This window comes from Sceloporus occidentalis, unplaced genomic scaffold, assembly GCF_023333645.1.
Source record: "Sceloporus occidentalis isolate IW3139 unplaced genomic scaffold, rSceOcc1.0.p SCAF_3, whole genome shotgun sequence".
In the NCBI taxonomy this organism is placed as follows: Eukaryota; Metazoa; Chordata; class Lepidosauria; order Squamata; family Phrynosomatidae; genus Sceloporus; species Sceloporus occidentalis.
In genome coordinates this window covers 227,732,670-227,755,151 of record NW_028316983.1, presented here as the reverse complement: position 1 = coordinate 227,755,151, position 22,482 = coordinate 227,732,670, and the positions used below count along the sequence as shown (strand labels likewise).

The window sequence follows — 22,482 nt, the reverse complement described above, 5'->3', positions numbered from 1 at the left end:
GACAGAGAGAGAGAGAGAGAGAGAGAGCAGTGAGAGTATTAACATACATTAAAGGCAGATTCTTTGCTGATTCTTTGCAAAAACACTTTATTATAAAAGTATGGGATTTTTTCATGTTATTTAACATATACATAGCAAGATTGCATGATTTCCTGTTCCATACCATAAAATGCAACCTATTCAGTGTCATGTTCTTTTAAAGCCTTAGAATGCTGCAGAGCTATCTTTGTTGTTGTTAAAATATAAGGACAATGTTCTGGATATTCTGTTAAAATATTTGATCTGTATATACCAGAACAACCCTTTGATATCATTAATACTTGGGAAAAAGCTATTCTAATAAATGTCCTTATCCCTTACTGTGGCAATGTTTGTACCACTATAGATAGATGGTTTTCTACCTAAGGAGAAAGACACCCATGGCACTACCACTATCATGAGAAGACAAGGTTCACCAGCAATTACAATAATGTTTGGTAAGGTAGAAGGCAGTAGGAAAAGAAGAAAACCACATTCCAGATGGATAGACTCAAATCAAGCAAGCCACTGCCTGGAGTCTGAAGGACTTGGACAGGCTGTTGGTGATGGGGTGACTTGGACATCTCTCTTTCATAGGGTCACCCTAAGTTGAAGTCAGCTTGACAACAACAGGTAACACCTTTAGCTGTTAACAAGCAGTTAACAAGAACAACTGGCAAAGGGCAGATTTAACGTCATGAGAACACTGTGATTGAAAATCTGCTGTAACAAAAAAAAAATGTTGATCTCCCCTGAGCCTTTCTCCTCTGGAATAAATATGAAATATCATTTGTAGTTGTACAATAGTATACTATAAATTATTAGTTTTCAGTAGCAATGTTGCTAACACAGGGGTTTGACAAACTGCCCGTAAGGGGAATCCTGAAACCACCCCTTTTAGTGCCAGCTTGGGTCTGTGGCAACTACATGCCACAGCCCCGATCTGGCCTTTCCATAGCACAAAAAAGAGCTGCAAAAAACCGGCTCCTTTTTGCACCATGGAAAGGGTGCCATAGCCACTGGTGCCATGGCTTTTCACCGCTTCTTTGGCACTGCATCATCTGGATGCAGTGGCATAGAAGTACCATGACACCACCTGCCATGTCGTGGGGCACATAGCACCACACCTTTGCTAACTGTAGCCATAAATCTGTCAACAGTCTATGGAACACTGTAACTAACAAATAGTCTGAGACTAAGACAAGGTTATGTAAACACATCAGTCAGCACGTGTCATGGGGAATTCACATCATCAGATCGCTAAAGCTTCAATCGGGGATATGTGTTTACCTGGCCTCTGGAAAATGAGACCAGGAGTAAAGGAAGTCACAGTGTGGTGGTGCCATGATAGAGAAGGAATTGGGGCAGAGCTAAGGCTAATTAATGCTGACCACCACCACCCTCTTTGCCAATTTTTTGACCCATCCTCCTGCCTCTTCAGCAGCCTGAGTTCACTGGTCACTTTGGGCCGAGTAAGAATTTTCTCCACTTTCCAAGGGTATTTTTGCCTACCCAAACTGTTGTTAGGTGACCTGGACAATTGGCCAGTGTGATGTTTGAGATAGGTGGTCACATAGCTGATATTAGGAGGGGGGGATATGAGATTTGGTGAATATCAAATGTCAGGATAGTGTGCTCTTTGGGTGAAGATTTGGTCTCCAAAACTGCCTCTTTGGGTCATATGATTACAAGGCTAGGGAAAGACTTGCCTTAGGGCTAGCCTGAGATATAAACCCTCACATAAGTCATGAGAGTTCAGTGAAGAAATTTCAAATTGGCATTCCAGATGTAAGTCGGCTGGGGCATAACCCAGTTTTGGGTTATCCTCGGGGAAAGCTGGGGAGGTGGTCTAGAGAAAGACCACTTGCCCCAGCTTCTCCCACATTAGATAACTCGTCCCTATTTTTGCAGATTTCAATAAATAAATAAAGTGTCACATTTTACACCCAGTTATCCATGTCTGGTCTCATCATTTCCTGGGTAAGCCAGCAAAACACCCAGTATCAAGTTCAGGAATGCATACTGAAGAAACTGCTTAACTTCTACTTGCATTGCTTAATTTGGTGCATGTTGACTTTTTAACATCATTACAACCCAATTATGGTCAATCATGGAAGTATATTGAAAGACAGTCTCATTGTGATGTTGGAGATAGGGCACCAGTATGGATTGTTTTTCAATCCACAAGTGCCTACCATCATGTGATGTGACTTGTCCCTTGTCCATATTTAGCATCTATTTATCAGCCCATTCATCACCTACCTATCTTTCTATATTATTTTTAAAGTGAATGTGTTTGTGTGTGTGTCTGTTTGAAAGAACAAAAAGTAATTTCAGATAACAATTTCGTAAGTCTTTCTGGCTCTGAAGTTGCCCATGTTTTATTTATGCACTTTTGTAAGTAGCTGTTTGTGACAATTGTGAAAAGCAGCCACATTGAAAGGAAAATTTTCTCTTTTTCATTTTAGTGATCATAATTTCAGATGTTAATAAAGATAAAAATACATTTAAGGCAATTCAGACAGAAATATTTTAAATGTCCTGCATATTTTTAGTGCAGCTATTCAGAAAATGTATCTCCATGAAAAGGAGAGATTGGGTACAAGGAGCTAAATAGTTTAAGTGTCCCATTCCAATCTGAATCTAATCAGCTTTTGAATTTTTATCCAATATATGTATATCCAGTGTAATGTGGTTCATTTTTTAAAATTGTCTTTGTAGGTTTCTGCTGAGCCTGATGGTGCTACCTATGTTTTTCAAGGATTTATCCAGGGTAAAGATTATGGGCAATTTGGACTTCAAAGACTAGGTAATCAGCAGGCATTGATTTGTGTTATTTAAACCCTGTGCTGTCATTTGGAATCTGTATATGGAAAGAGGGTTGGGATTACCCCCAAGGTCCATGTGCCAGTTGGCTCTATGTGCACAAAGCCACACAACCACAGATGTTGTCAAAAGCAGAACCGGTTTGCATGTATCTACAAGTCATGCATTGTGAACTGGAGAATTGCACACTTTTACATGAATCTGCTCTCCCTTTCACACATTAACTGCATCAGAACTCCCAGTGAAGGAACATGGTATAAATGGTATTCGTCTTTTTCCTTGCTAAAAGACTTGTATGATTGTATTTAATTTGTATCCCTACAAGAATAAAGAATTTGTTTTATGGGCATCTTAATGTTATAATAAATAAGTAAATAAAGGCCCAAACAGACGTGCCAAAATAAATCTGCTTCGGGTCACTTTGGAGGTATGCTGTTTAAATGATGCATGTCTCCTAAGAGGCTGGAAGCCGTGCCAAAGCCACTGTCCAGGCCTAAGGACTGGAATACAGATTTGGTGCTGCTTCTGGCGTCTTAAGATGCATGTGTCATTTAAATAGCATGCATCCAAAGTGATCCAAAGCAGCTTTATTTTGGCCTGTCTGTTCGAGCCCTTAGTCTGCTATGGTGAGTTTCAATTGTGTTTGGAGCCAATTATAGCAAGAGCCAGTGTAGTGTAGTGGTTTGAGCATTGGACTACAACTCTGGAGATCAGGATTCAAAATCCCTTGACCATGGAAACCCACTAGCAAGTCACATGCTCTCAGCCCCAGAAGAGGGCAAAGATGAATCCTCATCTGAACAAATTTTGCCAAAAAAAGGGGAGGGGACAGGTGTGCCTTAGGGTTCCCATATGTCAGAAATAACTTGAAGACACACAACAACAATCCATGTCTATTAAAAATACTTCTACTGAAGCTATAGACACAGAAGGGGGTTTGCCTGTCTCAAATTTTACTGCTGCTAGGCTATATGTGTGACCATATGTAGGTGACAGTGTTGCACGTATCACTAAAGATCACCCCAGCTATGGGTTATTGATAGCATTTCAACAAAAGTGAAATCCTAAATTTGGAGAATGAGCCATAGGTTGAGAACAGCTAAAGTCAGCAAGACCTAGGTTGTGAGAGAAGATACTAAAGTACACTTAAATAAAAGCACCTTATTTCAATGGATACATAAAAATGTAAGTAATGGTGGGACAAATAAAAGACCAGTATTCTTTCACTGACAACGACTAACCAAAGATTCAAAGGCTTAATGCATTCATGCATGGGAGTTGTCATTTAAATATTAGCAACCTTCATCTACATATTTTACTAGAACAGGAAGAATCATGTTTATTTTATTGCAGTCATCTGTATAAGCCATTTTTATTTTTTCCCAACATTTCTAAGCACAATCCACAATTCAGTTAAGACACAAAATGCATTTCAGATACACTGCTTTGTCTGGACTGATTACGGCTTTCCTATGGAAGATCTGATTTGCACAACATAAACAGGCATTTCATATTCATCCACAACTAAACCCACCCCAATCTTTTGTGCAATGTTCACAGATGTTCAGAAGAATGGAGAAGAATACTACATCTTGGAGCATAAAAAAGAGGAAGGAAGGCGGAGGAAAAAAATAATTGTGGCAGCACCTTTTAGGACTAACTGGTTTTTATTTGTGTATCAGCTTTTGTAGATATGAAAGCATTTCCTTGGATGCAGTACCTAAGGCTTCATTTCCGAAGAACTGATTTTTTTATCCACAAAAGTTCATGCAAAAATAAAAACCAGTTAGTCTTAAAAGATGCTGCTACGTACATTTCTTTTCTCTGCTCCCCCTTTCTTCCTCCATTGTATGCTTAAAACCATGGCAACTTATTTGAAAACTACATCTTGGAGAAACCTCAGAGGAGAAGGTCCAACAAAACTATAGCCAGGAACTTTTAGACAAATGGGTGCTTCCATATTCCAAACCATAGAAACATGCAAAAGGACAATGCTGGTGATGTTGCTGGAAGCTGCTAAGAGGGTTAGTAGAATCAACGTGGTTTCACTACCTCTCTCCAGCTGCCTGAACAGATCATTCAGCAATATGACCAAGACTTGTTTCAAAAACAAGGATTGAACTTAAAGTGAAAAGAGCCCAGACAATCTATTAACCACTAAAATGATAGAGTACAGATGCAGCACCATGCTTGTCTGAAACCTTACCTAATTATATATTAGGGAAATGTTTTACCAAATGCAAACACTAAGGAGGGATAACACGAAACAAAATGAAAAGGCATATATTGGGGACATATATTTAGAAAAAAGATGGACATAATATATATTAAATAAATCTTCAAATAAATAAAACCATCAGATAAATAATGACCCTACTATTTTAACCTGAAAAGCATTCATCCCAGCTAACTCTCTGGATCCCTGGCAATATATTCCTGGTCATGGGCTTGAGCATCATGAATAATGCCAGCAGGCTGGTGCCACTAAAACCTCCCAAGCCAGCTCTTTATAATTGCGACACATTCTGCTCTCATCTACCATATGGCAAAACCTGCTCCAGATTAGCACTTTAATTGTAGTGTGCTATGCAAGCAACACCTAATGCTTCTCCCTGCAGTTTGCAGCATTTGCATTATCCTGACTTGCAGCAAAATTGTAACATTATACCACAGCTTGTGACTTTGAAGAAGTGTGCAAGCCAAAACTAATTCCTATTTGCTGTTTGAGTCACATAGATAAGTTGTTGGTGATGATAATACAAATGAAGTATAAAAATGAAAACAAGCCAAGCCTGCAGGCTTAAACCTAAAACAAGTCCACTTATTTTAGTAAATCAGCACCATCAGTTATCTTTAGATAACAAACAAACTCTCCTTTTGAGTAATGTTTTTGTATGCCATCAGAAAATGTTTCACCAGATGTTTATTGCTTTTAAATTTCATCAGATTTGGAGAAGGAAGAAAAGGAAACAGATATTGCAATAAATCAATTTCCATGCACAGCCACCTTTTTTCAGCTAAATTATAATTGTTTGCTCAAATCAGTGTATGTTAAAATATCTAGGCTCAACTGCATGATGATTCAGGCTGGATGGAGGAGGGGGGTGCATTTTGAAATGTCTCTGTGTTGCTTTTCAGTCCACATCAGTCTGTTCTTACAAATCCCTTGGTGCTAATAAAATATTACTGCTTTCATCCTTAGGCATATAAAAAAAAGTGAGGCAGCAAAAAGAAAATAAGTTATAAATTATTGGAGCTCATTTCTGTTTAACTGCATTATTTTCCTCTTACACAGTACCAAGTATGTTGTTAAGTGTTCCACTTTTCAGGTAATAGAATTCTGTTTAGACCAATCTGTAGAATTTTACAAGAGGGTTTATTTGCCTTGGCTGTAATCCCCTTTTAAGTATCTAGATCCCTTTCAGCTATGATAATTTTATCTGTCGCAAAAAAAACTATGTTCCAGCAGGAAGAATTTCTCATTTTATTATGAGTGGAAAGGGAAGGAATTATGACGGCATAATTTATTTAGTATTCAAGATCTAGGTTGGACATTTTCAAGTCCTAAGAATAATTCAGTGTCAGACTGTATTTGATGATTCTTTTTTAAAAAATTTTAGAAAATACTATTTCTGCATTATGTCCCACTTTCTACCCAATATTATTTATCTGATCAATCAATCAGTGAGTCAGTCAGTTTTATTTGCTTAAAACCAAAGGTGATAGCAAATCAAAAGGATAAACAAAGCCACAATAGATCGGTCAATTCAAATGCTCATAAATATTTTATACCTAGCAATCCTATTGCCTGTCTCTGATTGTCTTTTTATGTACAACTAGCTCCTTCACATGATATACCAATACTTATATCCCATTATCAAAATAAAGAAAGAGTTAATTTTGCAAATGGAAAATTGACTGCAGATACCTTTATGAATGTAATAAGGTAGACAGTTGTGGCAAGTTACAGCAAAGAGTCACTACAATCACTATATATATATATGTGTGTGTGGGGGGGGGGGTAGGAGAACATCTGTCAAAATGAGGATTGTTGTGCCATTGATTGCCCAAAGTAAAGTCACATAATGTTGCAGAACTCTTGATTTTGTATGGCCTATAGGAGCCAAAGTTACATTTTCTTGCTTCACTGCACTATGATGTACAAAACAGAATTATAAATATCCGTAATAGGAAGCCCATCAAGAAATAACTTTTTTTCTCCACCAGGACTTAATATGTCTGAAGGCTCAAATTCATCAAACCAACCACATGGAACAAATAGCAGTTCTGTGGCCATTGCTATTCTTGTGCCTTTCTTTGCCCTTATATTAGCAGGATTTGGGTTTTACCTTTATAAACAAAGGTAAGTGAGAATCTAAACTTATAATATACTATATGTATGTATGTATGTATATATATATATATATATATATATATATATATATATGTAATTGCAATTTGAGAAGTTTGAATTGGGGAATAATTCCTCTAGATAGCACACAGATAAAAAGGAGGCAAATTACATATCACAAAGGAATAACTTTGGTTGGAGATATAACCTATAAATAATACAATCTACATCAGAAATTTTGTTATGAAAGCAAACTGTAGTTGTGAATCTTATTAAAGTAGCTTACAGAACAAAGTGAGTTGCTCTTTTTGAGATCTGAATGGGTTCATCTCTTTGAGAATGGGAATTTGTTTCAGTATCTTATTCCTAGAATAGCAGAGAGGAGTCATGGGGCAATCAAATTCAGGAACATTATTTACCCTGGATAGCTTTGCCCTGTTCTTAGTATTACCTTTACACTGAATTATTTAGTGCTTGTACCTCCTATTATTCTATTCAAGATAAATTAGGACTCCCTTGGAAAACATCCAGTCTTGTGCACACATGCATAACATTACTTTAGAAGTGTCAGGGATGCTTGATAGGTAAAGTTATTGTTCTGTACTATACCTTCATCCTGTTTAAACTGTTATAAATTATTCCCTCTAAAGAGGGTCAAGGTTGTTCAAAACTTGTGTATCTCAGGACAATGCATTGCTGTGTAATTTATATAGAGCCTCTACATTGTTTTTGACATTTAGAATATTAAGGCTCATATTTCTTGCTTATTCAATCTTGTACCCAACCTAGTTTAACAGACTGTACATGTGTAGAATAATTTTAAGTCTGAGAGATTGCACCACTGCCATTCATTGGCTGTTCAACTATTATTTATGTTGCCATCACAAACCTCAAACTAATATGTATATCCTATTGTCCTTTCTTGAGTGATAGCTTTATACAAAATATTTAAGTGTGACTTAGTGGCCCTTTGTTTGATCTTTTCCAACCATCATTTGAAAGTTTATTTCCTAGAAATATCTTTCCCCTTGAGTTAATTCAGATTTACCGTGTTATCTAGAGCAGGTATTGCTAGGACAAATCTTCACAACTATAAAGCCCTCTTCTGGAACTGAAAATAGTATGAACTTGAATATGTGGGGAAAGTGAGCAGGGTAGTTCCCTCCCAACCGCACTCCATTTATTCTTACTGTCTTCATATGCAGAGATTGACAACATCTTTGAAATGCTGAATTTGTCAAGGACATTTTCTCCTTCAAACAGGAACTCCTTTAAGGAAGTTCTGGCTTACATGGGGGAATCCATCACACATTACAGAGGTCCTCTTTTTCAGATTATCACCATATGAAAAGAGAAACAATGTGAGATCTTATCTAATCATCTCATTCCCCTCATAGGTACATGGGCTTATTATCATTACAGAATTATAGTGCTATTATTCCACTTTAACTGCCATACTTGTTTCCTAATCCTAGGATCCCATAGGACACAACTATGACAGTTTGTGTATGCATCTTTGTTCTTCAAGTCACTTGTCAGCTTATGGTGACCCTATGAATGTTATAGGATTTTCTTAGTCAAGGAATAGTCAAAGGTGTTTTTGCCAGTTCCTACCTCTGAAATGTATCCTACAGCACCTGATATTAATTGGTGATCTCCTATCCAATAGCAACCAGGGTTGATCCTGCTTACCTTCCAAGACCATAGAGGATCTAATGTCTTTAAGATTTAGGGAGGGGCATTTACAATTCTCAGCTAGAGTGCTCCAATGTGTCCCTAACCTACAAAACTCAATATTCCATATGATGCAACCATGGTAGCTAAAATGGAATAATAGCACTGCAGTTGTGTAGTGTGAATGGGTCCCAGGTTAACGATATCCTCAATGCTTCAACAACATCTAGATTTTCATACAAGGAAATGGGCATCATCAGTAGGTGAACATTTTATTCAGTAACATTTTATTCCAGTCCTGGATGTTCACAAAAGCTCTAACAAAGCTGTGGAAAAGCTTTCTCCTGCTTAAGCATTTGATAGTGTCACTGAGCTATACCTTGTGAGTTAATTTAGGCACTGGAAAATTCTCTGCCATTCTGAGTATTGTTGCATGTACTACAGGCAGAAAAATAAGAGATCCATCAGTGCATCAGATGAAGCAGATTGTAAGTTTTCTCATATTAAAATAAATCAAGGAACCACAAGATTCCTGGTGTGCTTTCCTTTTCTGATTTGAAATAAACTCGTGCAGCTATATCTTTGAAAATTGCCTTGAAAATCAAGCTGTACATTCTTTCAATATATAATACACTGTTGTTTTTTTTCCTTAACTTCCCCCCTTCTTTTTTCTGTTTCTTTCCTTTCCTTTTCCTTTTCCTTTTCCTTTCCTTTTTTTTTTTTTTTTGGTTCTTCTTTCTATTTCTCTCCAGAACTGCACCTAAAACACAGTATACAGGCTGTTCTGTACATGAAAATAACAATGGACAAGCTGCTTTTGAAAATCCCATGTATGACACCAATGCAAAGTCTGTCGAAGGGAAGGCTGTGAGATTTGATCCCAACTTGAACACAGTTTGCACAATGGTATAACATTGTGAAGACCTGACTTCAGTTATCTGAAAATTGAAACACAACACAGTGCACACATAGTTCACTGATTTTTTTTTAAAACTAACTAAATAAATTTAAAGCACAGTTTTCAGGATTTCCTGGGTCACCATCTCCTGAAGATGCGGGCGAAAGAGACAAGAGTGGGATTCTTTTTTCATGAACTGGAAAAAAAATATATTGACTTCATGGTTACATTGGAGTGTTTTACAGAAAGTATGCTGCACTCCATGAGTGCTTACTCAGTTTATTTGCTTTTTTAAAAAAGGAGACTATTCTAAAAAAAAACCTTAAAATAAAAAATAAAACATATTTGCATATATTGGAGGAGCATCCACTATCAGTACTTCTGTGCTTTATAAACTATGCTAGAGGGACTGGGTTTAAACAAACAAAATAAATGATATATGGTAGAATTAAGAGTTATATTTACAGGAAACAGCAAGAGTCACTGACTTCTCTTTAACAGTCACAAACCACATCTTTCCCCCAACAACTGGAATCTGTTTCTGTTCTCTCCCAGTTATGCCTTCCCTTTTAAATTCATTATATATCTCTTGCCCTGCGCCTTGGTACCTATCAGTTTCTAAGGTTATGCTGTGACCATTAATAGACTTAGGTTTGCAAAGTATAACCTATTATTTCTATGCCTTGATGGGATAATTACAAGTCATGTCTCCTTTATTTCCTGAGTTTAAATCCCTGCACATTTTCATCCTTTATTGCTTACTTCATGCTACCTTCTCCTGCATCCTGTTGGATCCAATTTTTGTCTTACTCATCACATTACTTTCCTCAATAGCCACCAGTCTGATAGCACTTTCAAAAGAGTGGAGATGTGCTGTATTAATTAACCTGGGTTTTGCAACTTTGCAACAGTCTATGTTGCTGAAGACTATTTATGAAAATTCCCATTATTGTTTCCCCTTCCACGCAGGAATTCAAATCCCCACTATTAATTGTTCTGAAATTTCTAGATTTCAGATCCTACTCAAACCTTTATTTCTTCAGCATTAGAGGTCCTGCTTCCACACTGTGTTAAATGCTGTACACAGGGTATGATCAAAAGCCAGCAAAGCTGCAGTCACTAAAATATAGGCTTTAATCCATTAATGCATGCAATGTTCTAATGCACCCATGGAGCATCGTCTCCTCTTCCCCAGATCTTCCATATTTATTTCAGTGGAGGTGGCAGCATGGTGCACATGAAGCGATATAAATGAATATCTGCTCTCCCTTTAAAAGGAAGGTGAAGCCCTAAGGTGTTCTGTGTAGCCTCCAGAGCACAAAGATCTCTTAGGCTCTTCCATTCTCTGCATTGGAATTGTTGTGTAGTTGTTTTTTTCTTCTTTTGGAAGTGCATCTAAGTCTATTCTTAATTAGCTATTTTCTTTAATTGGTTCTTAATTCTGTGACTCATTTTTATGGCAAACAAATTGTAACCAACTCAACAAAGGTATCATTCAAGAATTAGAATATGCTGGTTCTCCTGTATTTTAGAAATTCATAAGTAAATATGTATTTATTTACATCCATTAAAAGTAATCAGTCTTGCCATGGGAGGAGATAACTTTGCAATTACAATGTTTGCCTCAGTATAATGTGCTCCGCCAGGAATTAGTGATTTCAGTGGGTGTACTGAATACTTTGCCAAAGGAGTGACTGGCATTACTGTGGTTACAAATAGTTATGCCAGCACAAATATTTTAAATACAGATTGTTTAATCCAGTTCATAACCCAGTTGAGCCAAAGTACTTGGTTTAAAATTGAATTGGTCCTGTAGATTTCAGTCTGTTTAGTTCCAATCTCATTGCAATACATCAATGATAAGTTTTCTCGTGAGTTTCAATGGTCTTTGGTTTATGTCTCCAAAAATCCTGTTTTATCATGATTTGAAAGTGTGTTTGTTTTGGAATGTAAATTAGTATTTATGTTCTTAAAATAAATCCTATTAAGTTAGAATTTATTTTTCTGCAGCAGTACAATGTAAATAAGACTACAGGAAGCAAAATAATCAATTTCTTCAAATCCTCCTTTCTTTTGTCAGATTTAAGTAATCCTAGACTTATTTCATTCCCATATAAAAGAATGCAATTTCAATTTTGATTATAGTTCTATAACTGAATTATCAAACAACAGTCTGAATAATTCTCTGTCATAGGTCATTGTCTTCCTTTTATAGCATGAAATCATTTTGGACTCATCAATGCTGTACATTTGCTGGTGTGAATTATCTGGTAGTACTGTCTTTTCCCAAACATGAATAACTCTGTGAAAATCAAATTTTATTAACATTATAGAGAGTGCCTACCAAAAAGAAAGAAAGAAAGAAAGAAAGAAAGAGAAAATAAAATAAAATAAAATAAAATAAAATAAAATAAATCTCCCCCACCCCCACCCAATCCATCATTGTACCCAGGATTGCTGCTTGGATTTCTATAGTGTTTAATGAATTTTCTTACAAATCATTTTACAACCTTTTGTTTTGAGAATTCATACAGTTCTGTCCAGAAACGGTCTTCTACTAAAAGAATGCCATTTTTATATTTTATACCATCAGTTTGTTATTTATTCTTGTTTGTTCCAATGATTGCAATAATGATGATTCACTCATTAATGTTAAGGTTAATACATTTGAGACTTTGTTTAAAATCTTGTTTCTTCTGCAACTGGCTACTCCTCTTATATTAATGCATACACTTTTGTAAAGAAGTCTATTTTTATGAGAAAAAAAGGGATTTGTAAAAGTATGATGTAAATTTTCAGTGCAATGTAAACAAAATAAAAATGAGTAATTGCTTTTGTAATATTGTGTGTCCTTTGCAAGAAAATATGTAGAAACATAACAAGGTATGGATACTGGAGAAGAATGAAATTCATTGTCCAAATTCAAATAGTGCTGGGGGGATGTGCATGAATTTGTAGTTATTTCTTCTTTGTGGTATACTGATAAATTTTTAAAAATTAAAAAAAATTAAACTACTTTTGGAAATAGGAATGAACTTCATGAACTTGAACACTTCATTTAGGAAGAGGAAGCAGGCTAATTAAATGGATTGTATGATTCATTTTCATATGTTATTAATGGAAATGAATATTTCTACATAATTTTGTGAATTTTGAGCAATGTACCATCATGTCCTTACACGTCTTAATGACTATGGTGACTGATGTGAACAAAGAAAATTCCACTGTGAACAAAGCAAATTCCTGTAAGCAGAAATAAGAGTCTAAGGGCATATCTACATGTACCATTTAAACCAGTTTTCCTCTGCCCACACATCACCTGTCTTCATGACTCCGAGCCAAAATACAAATTCAATTGTGGACTTTGGAAAATCTGGAACACTCCAGAGTAACATGAAGTGGCTGTCTATCCACACATCCCACTGTACCACCCAGCAACACCACTGCTAACGTATCACTTTCTCTGAGGTCACAACAAGGCACCCAGCCACTTGATGTTACTCTGGAGTGTTCCAGATTTTTCAAAGTCCACAATTGAATTTGTGATCAACACTGACCACTTTAATTTCGCCTCAGAGGGAGAGACTCACAAACTGGACAGCACAGCAAGACACATGTATAGACAGCCATTTGGCATCTTTGGAATGAGGATGCAAAAGGGAGAATTTGGGTGAGTTTCAGAGCCTGTAATGCTCTGAGCATCCCCTGATACACTTTTCATTCCCGATACAGTTTGATACAACATTAAAGCACCAGTATAAGTAGACATGGTTATGCAATGACACTCATAGCACCAGTCATAGGGGGTGAGAATGGCACATAGTCACCCTGGGGGGGAGCTTGCAAGGTTCAGCACCAAGACCAACACCCATTCTGCATTTCTGACAGAAGCTGACAGCCAAGGGATGAGTTCTTCCAGATCAAGCAAGATCAAAATCCCCTTTTATATTTTATGCATTTCTCAACACTACCTGCATATCCTCTTAATTGGGGGAGAATCCATATCTTCTATAGAACATGAAGTATCACTCACAATTAAACCTCATTTCCCAACTATCTAAACAAACATTCTTAATCTTCTTCTGATTTCCTGGCTGCAGTCCCCATTCCGATCAATGTTTGAGTCCAGATGTGAGAACTCTTTTACTATTTCTATTTCTGCATTGTCTAGTTTGAATGTGTGTTAAGTTCTCTGTGGTCATTATTTTTGTTTTCTTTATGTTCAAGAATAAGCCTGTCTTTCCACTTTCTTCTTTGATCCTCCTTAGTATTTGTTCCAGGTTTGTGAGGTTCTCTGCTAGTATTATGGTGTCATCAACATATCTCAGATTATTGATATTTCTTCCCCCTATTTCCACTCCTTCCACTTCCATGTCCTAGTCTGATTTCCTTACAATATGTTCTGCATATAGGTTGAATAGGTAGGGTGATAGGATGGAACCTTATCTGACTCCTTTGCCAGTTCGGAACCATTCTGTTTCTCCATTTTCTGTCCTGACAGTAGCCTCTTGTCCTGAATACAGATTCCTCATTAGGTCTATCAGATGTGTTGGCACTCCCATGTTTTTAAGGGCCTTCCATAGCCTTTCTTGATCTATGCAGTCAAAGTCTTTGCTACAGTCTATAAATCACATGCTGATTTTCTTTTGGAACTTCCTGCTATGCTCCATTGGCCATTCTATATTTGCAATGTGATCCCTGGTGCCTCTTCCTTTCCTGAATCCTGCTTGGACCTCTGGGATTTCTCCCTCCATGTATGGTTGGAGCCTATGTTGCAGAATTTTAGAGTGATTATGCTCACATGGGAGATTAGTGCTACCATGAAAAAGTTTACTAATGAATAAATAACATTTTGATGTCCCAGGAATTAGGAAAACAGCATTCAAGCCAATATATTCACATAGCAAGAGTGAAATGTGAAATTAATCTTCTATACAATTCCCAGCATGTAATGATACTTGAATCAGCTGTAACAAGGACTAGGTTTTCACTGAAAAATGTTGGAAGGATGAAACCACCATTTAGTGGATTACGATGACTGTAGCAATAACATTTATGCACGTATTTACCCACCATACAATGGGAGAACATGGGTGTGTGTGTGTGTAAATATAATTTTCAGAGTGAGATAATTTAATGAAGAAATGGGTTTTATGGTTATATGTTTCTTCATTTAAACTTCAGTATTGATCCACAGTTGTATCCTATGTGGTTCCCCCCCAGGGACATAGCCAAGGGGGGGTCTGTGGGGTCCGGACCCCCCCTTCCGCTAGATACAATGAAAGGTGTGTACCGCTGTGCCACTGCACCCAAGCCCCAGTATAATGGTGGCACTTAGTCTGGACCCCCTCTTCCCAAAATCCTAGCTACGTCCCTGCCCCCCCCCCCCCCATAACTGCATGATACAAATGTTTCTTCTAAAGAACCTATCTTTGGGGAATCAAAACGCTTGATACTCTGTGTTAAAAGCTTATAGAGCTGAAGAAAGAATTGTAAGTACTATTAAGTTCATTCTGGATGAAGTATAGTGGTGTATAAAAAGAGTGTTTTTATTATACAGACAGAAATAAATCAATCCTTAAAACACAGGGACTGTAAAGGTCACCATTAAAAAGGCACCTAAACTGGTAAGTATTATTTAAAAATATAGGAGTAATTTTTCTCCCAGAATATTTTGAGTAAGACAGTCCAATAGATTGCTATGAATGTTACAACCTGTTTCTGCTTAGGTTCATTATTGTCAAATGCTATAAAACTGAGGCCTTAATTAATTTTAGTGGCCTTGAATTGTAATTTTATGTGACTCCTGAATCTCAGGGGCTAAATATGTATTGCTGATGGGATCTTAAGAGCACTGTTCTGTTTATTATTGTCTGTCTTTAAATAATTTCCAACTCATGGTGGTGTTAAGGTAAAGCTATCATTAAATTTTCTTGGTATGATTAGTTCAGAGGGGGGTTGCCATTATTTTCTTCAGAGGCTGTGACTTGCTCAATGTCATCCAGTGAGTTTCCATGACCCAGTAAGGATTTGAACAATGGTCTCCAGAGTCTAAGTCCCAAAAGTGCTGCCTTTTTCTGAAACAGTACCTATACGTGATCAGTTTTTTTTAAGGAAACAGAATGCATGCAGTGAGCTGAAGCTCAAATCCAGTGGTTGCCATATCAGGTTGATTTCCTTTGGTTAAAAGTGAGACTCATACTAATGGATATACAATAGAGTGATAGACTCATACTCATAAATATACAATAAATTTACTCTCATAATTTATTTCAATTATTATTTATTTATATATTGACAGAATTCACTAATGCAGTTACTCTAGCTTACCCATTCTTTGTTTGTATTCACAATCCTTGTGTATTCTCTGCTTTAAGTGATATATGGGAACTGTGAAAGTCCCCCAATCCCCAATTATTAGTTAGTCTGCTCTCCTGATATTGCCACCTCTACCCCACACAACCAATCTCTGGCACAAGAGGGAATTGTGATAGGCATCCTGCTTCCACCTTTCACACTGGAGATTGTTCACGGGAGGGAATGAGACCATCAGTTAGCTGCTTCCCAATTGACGGGAACAAGTCCTCATTGATCATAGCAACTGTTGCCTAGTTAGTGGAGCTTGTGGTAGCCTGGCTGGGAGACACTACATAGCTATGAAACTATTGTGATTAAGCATTTGTAACTGCCATAATGAGTTCTGACCATTCATCCTTGTCCACAAATACATCGTAGTCTATAGAAGTGGTTCATAAAAAATAGCAATGCAATGATTTAATAGACTGGGTCCAGATTTAGCTTAAAATGTGTCTACACCACACAAATTATAATTTCTATTTGTTATTTGTTATGTTTTATTCCTATTTAGAGAGTGCACTAGAGCTCTGTATCAGAGAATTCCAACTACCTCACCAAACTATAAATCCTATGATTCAGTATGATGAAGCCATGCCATTTAAAATGGAATCAGATTGTTATAACTGTGTAATGTGGGTATGGACCATAATTGGAACAACTGAAATTAGTGGGAAAATTTACATTTAAATCCCCATTATTATGAAAAGTTGTATTCCAGCACAAACTGAATTCAACCCAATAACTGAACATAATAATAATAATAATAATAATAATAATAATAATAATAATAATAATTTTTATTTCTATCTTCCCGCCTCTCCCAATAGATCTAGGCAGGCTCACCACACATGTCACTAACCACAACAGTCATTAAATATAATAGAGTTTACAATGCAATAGAATATAACACTGACTGTAACAATTATTTAAAATACACTTAGGTCCAAAACACAATGCAGAAATAATCCAGTTAGAGATGGCTTTAACTGCCCTGGCTCAATGCTAGGGAATTCTGGGAATTGTAGTTTTGTGAAACATTCTCTGTCAGAGAGCTCTGGTGCACAATAAACTAAAATTCCCAGGATTCCCTAGCACTGAGCCAGGGCAAGTGAAGTGGTCTCAAACTGGGTTATTTCCGCAGTGTGTTTTAGACCTTAGAGTTCAATTAAGCATAAAAATATTTTGATATTATTGAATACTACCAGCATCCATATTGTGCCTACTATTAAACAATCTTGCTCACTCTCTCTGCATCCTTGGAGCAGGATATCCAACCTAATGAGACATTTGTTTACCTCTAGAATTTACCTGGTATGTGTGGTATGTATATAGTCAACTATAATAGAAGACTTTCAAATTTGCTTCAATGATATATCTGACCTATGGGCATATATGACCCACAGAGGTTTTAAAACCATCTGGTCTAAACTCATCCCAAAGCTTTGCCCCCCCTCCCCAGGTCACACCTCTTTTCTTCATTCTAGCACTGAATGGTAAGGGTTTGCTTCTAGCCTGCTGTAGATAAGCCATTTCTTCTTCTTGGCAATAAAAAATGGTAGATCTCCTATTGCTGAAGAATGTTTTGACCTGAAATGGCTCTCTCCCCTTTACAATTTGAAATGACTCCTTTAGCTCTTATGGCTAAATAGCTCCCTACTGCTTCTGATTTATAGATGTTTGGGGTTGGATGCAGATTCAGCATGTACAACTAGGCTAGAAGGAACATACTTACCCTCTTTTTGCCATGAGCTTAATCCTTCCAAATGCTACACAGATAAGTGGACTGCTTCACTGAATGTGATGAACTGTGGTTCATTGGATGAAAATTGGATGGAACTTCAGAGATGAGTGCTTTCTGGCTATAGAAATAAACTGAGTGTTACAAGGCTTGCCTCTGTTTTCAGATTTAAAAGATTGCACAGATATGAGAATAATTTCTTCACTGAACTCTCTCCCACTTACAGTTAGCTTGTAATGTATGTCTTTCAGGTACCTTACTTGACTGAAGATATTTTTTAAAAAATAAAAATAAAAATAATTATCACTCTTTAAATCTATCTATCTATCTATCTATCTATCTATCTATCTATCTATCTGGTTCATGCACTCAAAGCTGAGAGAGTAGGGCATAGGTACTTGTAGGAAAACTGTGTACATGGACATAAATTGTTGAGGTTCTCCAGTGGCCGGGGAGAAAATACCTTTGCACCATTCACAAAATCATTGTATACCTTGGCTGGACTACCTTCCACTTGAACTACTAAGATTGACTATTGCTCTTGGCTCTTCTCTAGAAGCAAAAGAGTGGAGAGTTGAAACTAACTGTAAAATACTCACACATTTTCTCTATCACAAAAGGATAGCAAACTAATAGGAGGAAATCCAAATTTACATGGATAACTTGTGCAATTGATATTTTCTTTCTCTTGAAACTGCTTGTATATTCTCTCTAGTTAAATCCTTTCCAGACATTTGGTTGAATCCAGACATTGAATAAATTTCATATTCTTTCTATACTGAAATGGAAGAAATTTGCAAATTTTGTTACATTGTTATAAAAAACGGACTAAAACAAAATTTTTACTCCTAGTGGTTATTATTCCCTTTTTAACATTTTAAACTGTACATTTCAATGGAATCAACAAAGCATGGAATCAGCAAAGAAATCTTTGAAATACTGGATCAGTGTAATGTGACATAATTAACTTCTTATATGGATATTGTAAAATACAATAAAACCTCAGCTTTCCCCAGGTAAGCACTTTCTGCTGGCAGTAAGTAGTCTTTTATTATGCAGGAGAAAATGCTTAGAAACGTGCTACTCTTTCATTTACATAATTGATACAACACTGGGGGAGAAATATTATATACTTCTTTCAATGTGAGCCTTAAATGCCTTATTTTATGAGTCCCTACTGGATATTTTCACTTCTTTCATAAATGTTCAAAAGTCTATACAAAAATAAAAAAAAACTTTGTCTTATTCCTTGTAAACCTTCTTGGGGAAGAACATGCAGTTAAGTTTCTGTAATAGGCTTCTTTATAGTATTTCCAGAGCAAGCAAAGATTCCCTTGATGGTACCTTTATATCCTGAAATTGTTTAGCTCTGCCTATGGATGAGGGTCAGCTCATTTGACCAAACAGCCTGCCAACAGCTTTTGATTCATTTACTCTCCCCTCACCCCAATAAATCATTAGAAAGATGCTGAACTGTCTACTTTATATACATATGTTTCTATGAATGAAAGCCGTTTTCCTCTAGTGCAGCAATGGTTTCAGAATGTTATCTCAAGAGTGCTCACCTCCTGCCATACACCAACATTCTTGGTTCACAAAGTAACTGTTTTGGTAACTGTATGAATGAGTTTATTCTAGATTCTAAATCGCTGAAAACAATGAGCGACCTGTCCTATACAATCCCCATTAAAATAAAAAAGAGATTTAAAATATTACAGCAGTACAGGTAGAAAGCTCTTTTGCACTGGTCCCTAGGAAAGACTCTTAGGAGAGCTCAATAGTGACCCACCCCATCTCTCTCTCTCACTCACTCACACACAGGCAGACATGTGTCCAAGCTCTTCATATGGGATCTGTTCAGAATGAACTTAGAATGATAGAATCATAGGAGTTTATCACACAGGGGAGAAAGCATCATGCTCCTGTTTTTTTCCTGTTACCATTGCACAATTGAGGAGAGGATGATCACACAACGTCAGAATGATTGCTTTATGTTCAAGTAATCAAAGTGTAATGTTCCTATTGAATTGTATTAATGATTTAAATCTTTAATAACATCTGAAAAGCACAAACAAAACATTATCAGCACAGGTGTGTACTTACAAAGCACTTCAATTCTGAAATTGTGCAATTGCACTTTCATTCCCAGATCGCAATTCGGCGCTGCCCCTCTTTGTCCCTCCTCATCCACCCTTCCCAACAATTCCCCGTAAGTGTGAGGACACATACCAGTAACTTCAAAGTATCAGTATCCATCTCCGAAATAATCCCAAAAATATCCTCCATCCCTCAACAACACTGTCTAAGGACTTGGATACTGGAAGTCTACAATAGAGGTAAACCGGAAGTGCGAAATCACAGCTAACATGAGGATTCAGCAAAGTCTTTTCCGCACTTGTGCAGACACTGCAAAAATGGAATCATAATGCTTCAGGTATGTACACGAATAATAATAATAATAATAATAATAATAATAATAATTATTATTATTATTATTATTATTATTATTATTTCTATACCGCTTTTCCGCATTGATCAAAGTGGTGTACAAAGCAAAGGATACAACAATACATCAATACAGAATAAAATTACAATATATAAATATACAATAAAACAGTGTAAAAAATTTCAAGTGCAATTTAAAAACGATTAAACCCAAATCAGAGCCAGCTGAGCTGGTAATCCGTGATGCAAATTACATATGGGGGGGAGGCGGAATCACATGATATTAGAGCACATGGGGGAAAGCTTGATGGAAGAAAAAGGTCTTAAGTTTCTTTTTAAAGCGATCCAGGGAGGTGATAGAACGGAGCTCATCGGGAAGGGTGTTCCAGATTTTTGGGGCCGAGATAGAAAAGGCCCTTTGCGAGGTCAACGCATATTTCGCAGTCGGAACTCTCAACAAATTCTTCCTGGGTGACCTGAGTGTGCGGGGCGGATTGTATGGGGAGAGGCAGTCCTCCAAGTAACCTGGGCCCAAGCCATTTAGGGCTTTATAGGTAATTACCAACACCTTGTATTGCACCCGGAAGCGAATAGGCAGCCAATGGAGATCTTGTAAAACGGGTGTTATGTGTTCAGCCCTGGAACAACCAGTGACCAATCTCGCAGCCATATTCTGTACTAATTGAAGCTTCCGGGTTTGGTACAAGGGTTACCCCATGTAGAGCGCATTGCAGAAATCCAATCGAGCGGTTACCAGAGCATGTACCACAGTTTCAAGTTCCCCCCGGCCCAAGTAGGGTCGCAGCCGGCGTATCAGACCAAGCTGATAACAGGCGCTTCTAACTGTCATCTCCACTTGAGATGACAATTGGAGCGATGAGTCTACAAGCACTCCCAAGCTGCAAATAGAGTCCTTCAGGGGGAGCGTGACCCCATTTAGGGCAGGTGGAAAAATTTCACTACCTGGGCCCGGGGAGCCTATTACTAGCACTTCCATTTTCTCTGGATTCAGACTGAGTTTGTTTTCCCTCATCCAGCCAATTACCGACTCCAAGCAGGCATTTAGAGGAGAGATGCCATCCCTAGTCACTGCATCAGTCGGAGACACAGAGAAACATATTTGGGTGTCATCAGCATATCGATAACACCGCGCCCCGTGTCTCCGGATGATCTCACCCAGCGGTTTCATGTAAATGTTAAATAGCATGGGGGACAAGATAGCTCCTTGAGGAACACCAGATGTAAGTTCCCTCTTGTCGGAGCAAGAGTCCCCCAGCTGCACCATCTGGAATCTAACTGGGAGATAGGAACGGAACCACTGGAGCACAGTGCCCCCGATACCTAACTCCCTCAGGCGTTCCAGAAGGATACCATGGTCAATGGTATCGAAAGCCGCTGAGATGTCCAAAAGCACTAACAGGGACACGCTTCCACTGTCCATGCCCAGATGGAGATCATCGACTAAGGCGACCATGGCAGTCTCAACTCCATATCCCGCCCTGAAGCCAGTTTGAAATGGGTCCAGAAAATCCATTTCATCCAAGATCGCTTGGAGTTGGAAGGCAACTGCTCTCTCGTTCACCTTCCCCAAGAAAGGCAACAGTGACACCAGTCAGTAGTTATTTCGTATCAGGGGGTCTAAAGAGGGCTTTTTTAGCAGAGGTCTAACTACTGCTAATTTCAAGCTAGATGGAAATTGCTCCTCACTGAAAGATGAATTAATTATGCGGCACAGCATAGATGTTACCGCAGTTCCCCCCTGGGCCGTCAACCATGAAGGGCAGGGATCGAGAGAGCATGTCATCTTCCTAACACTTCCAAGAACCTTGTCCACTTCCTTGGTATTCACAAACTCAAAGTAATCCAGCTTAATAGAGTCCACGGAAGCTCTGGATGCCTCTCAGTGAAGAAACACTGGGTTCGAGATCAGCCCTTATTCGAGAAATTTTATCCACAAAGAAGTTGTTAAATTCATCACAACAGGCTTTGGATGATTCTAAAATAGGGTTCAGGGAGGGGGGCAGTTGTGTTAGCTCCCTCACTACCCTGAACAGCTCTGCCGGACGCGACTCCGCGGACGCAATACGTGAGGCATAGAACGAATGTTTTGCTGCACTTATTGCCACTCCGTAAGCCTTCAAAAGAGACTCAAGGAGTGTCTTGTCGGATAAGTGT

At 37.7% G+C, this 22,482-nt stretch overlaps 1 protein-coding gene across 3 annotated transcripts in view; it reads left to right on the top strand.

The window, feature by feature from the left end:
• Positions 1-12,134, top strand: part of LOC149317584 (CUB and sushi domain-containing protein 3) — a 796,080-nt gene extending 783,946 nt beyond the window's left edge. For all 3 annotated transcript variants that reach the window (XM_089517858.1, XM_089517859.1, XM_089517857.1), the window contains 3 exons: positions 2,740-2,827; positions 7,072-7,207; positions 9,622-12,134. In XM_089517858.1, coding sequence (XP_089373984.1) covers positions 2,740-2,827; positions 7,072-7,207; positions 9,622-9,781 — 384 coding nt within the window. In that variant the 3' untranslated portion in view covers positions 9,782-12,134. The remainder of the gene's footprint in view (positions 1-2,739; positions 2,828-7,071; positions 7,208-9,621) is intronic.
• Positions 12,135-22,482: the final 10,348 nt, after the last annotated feature.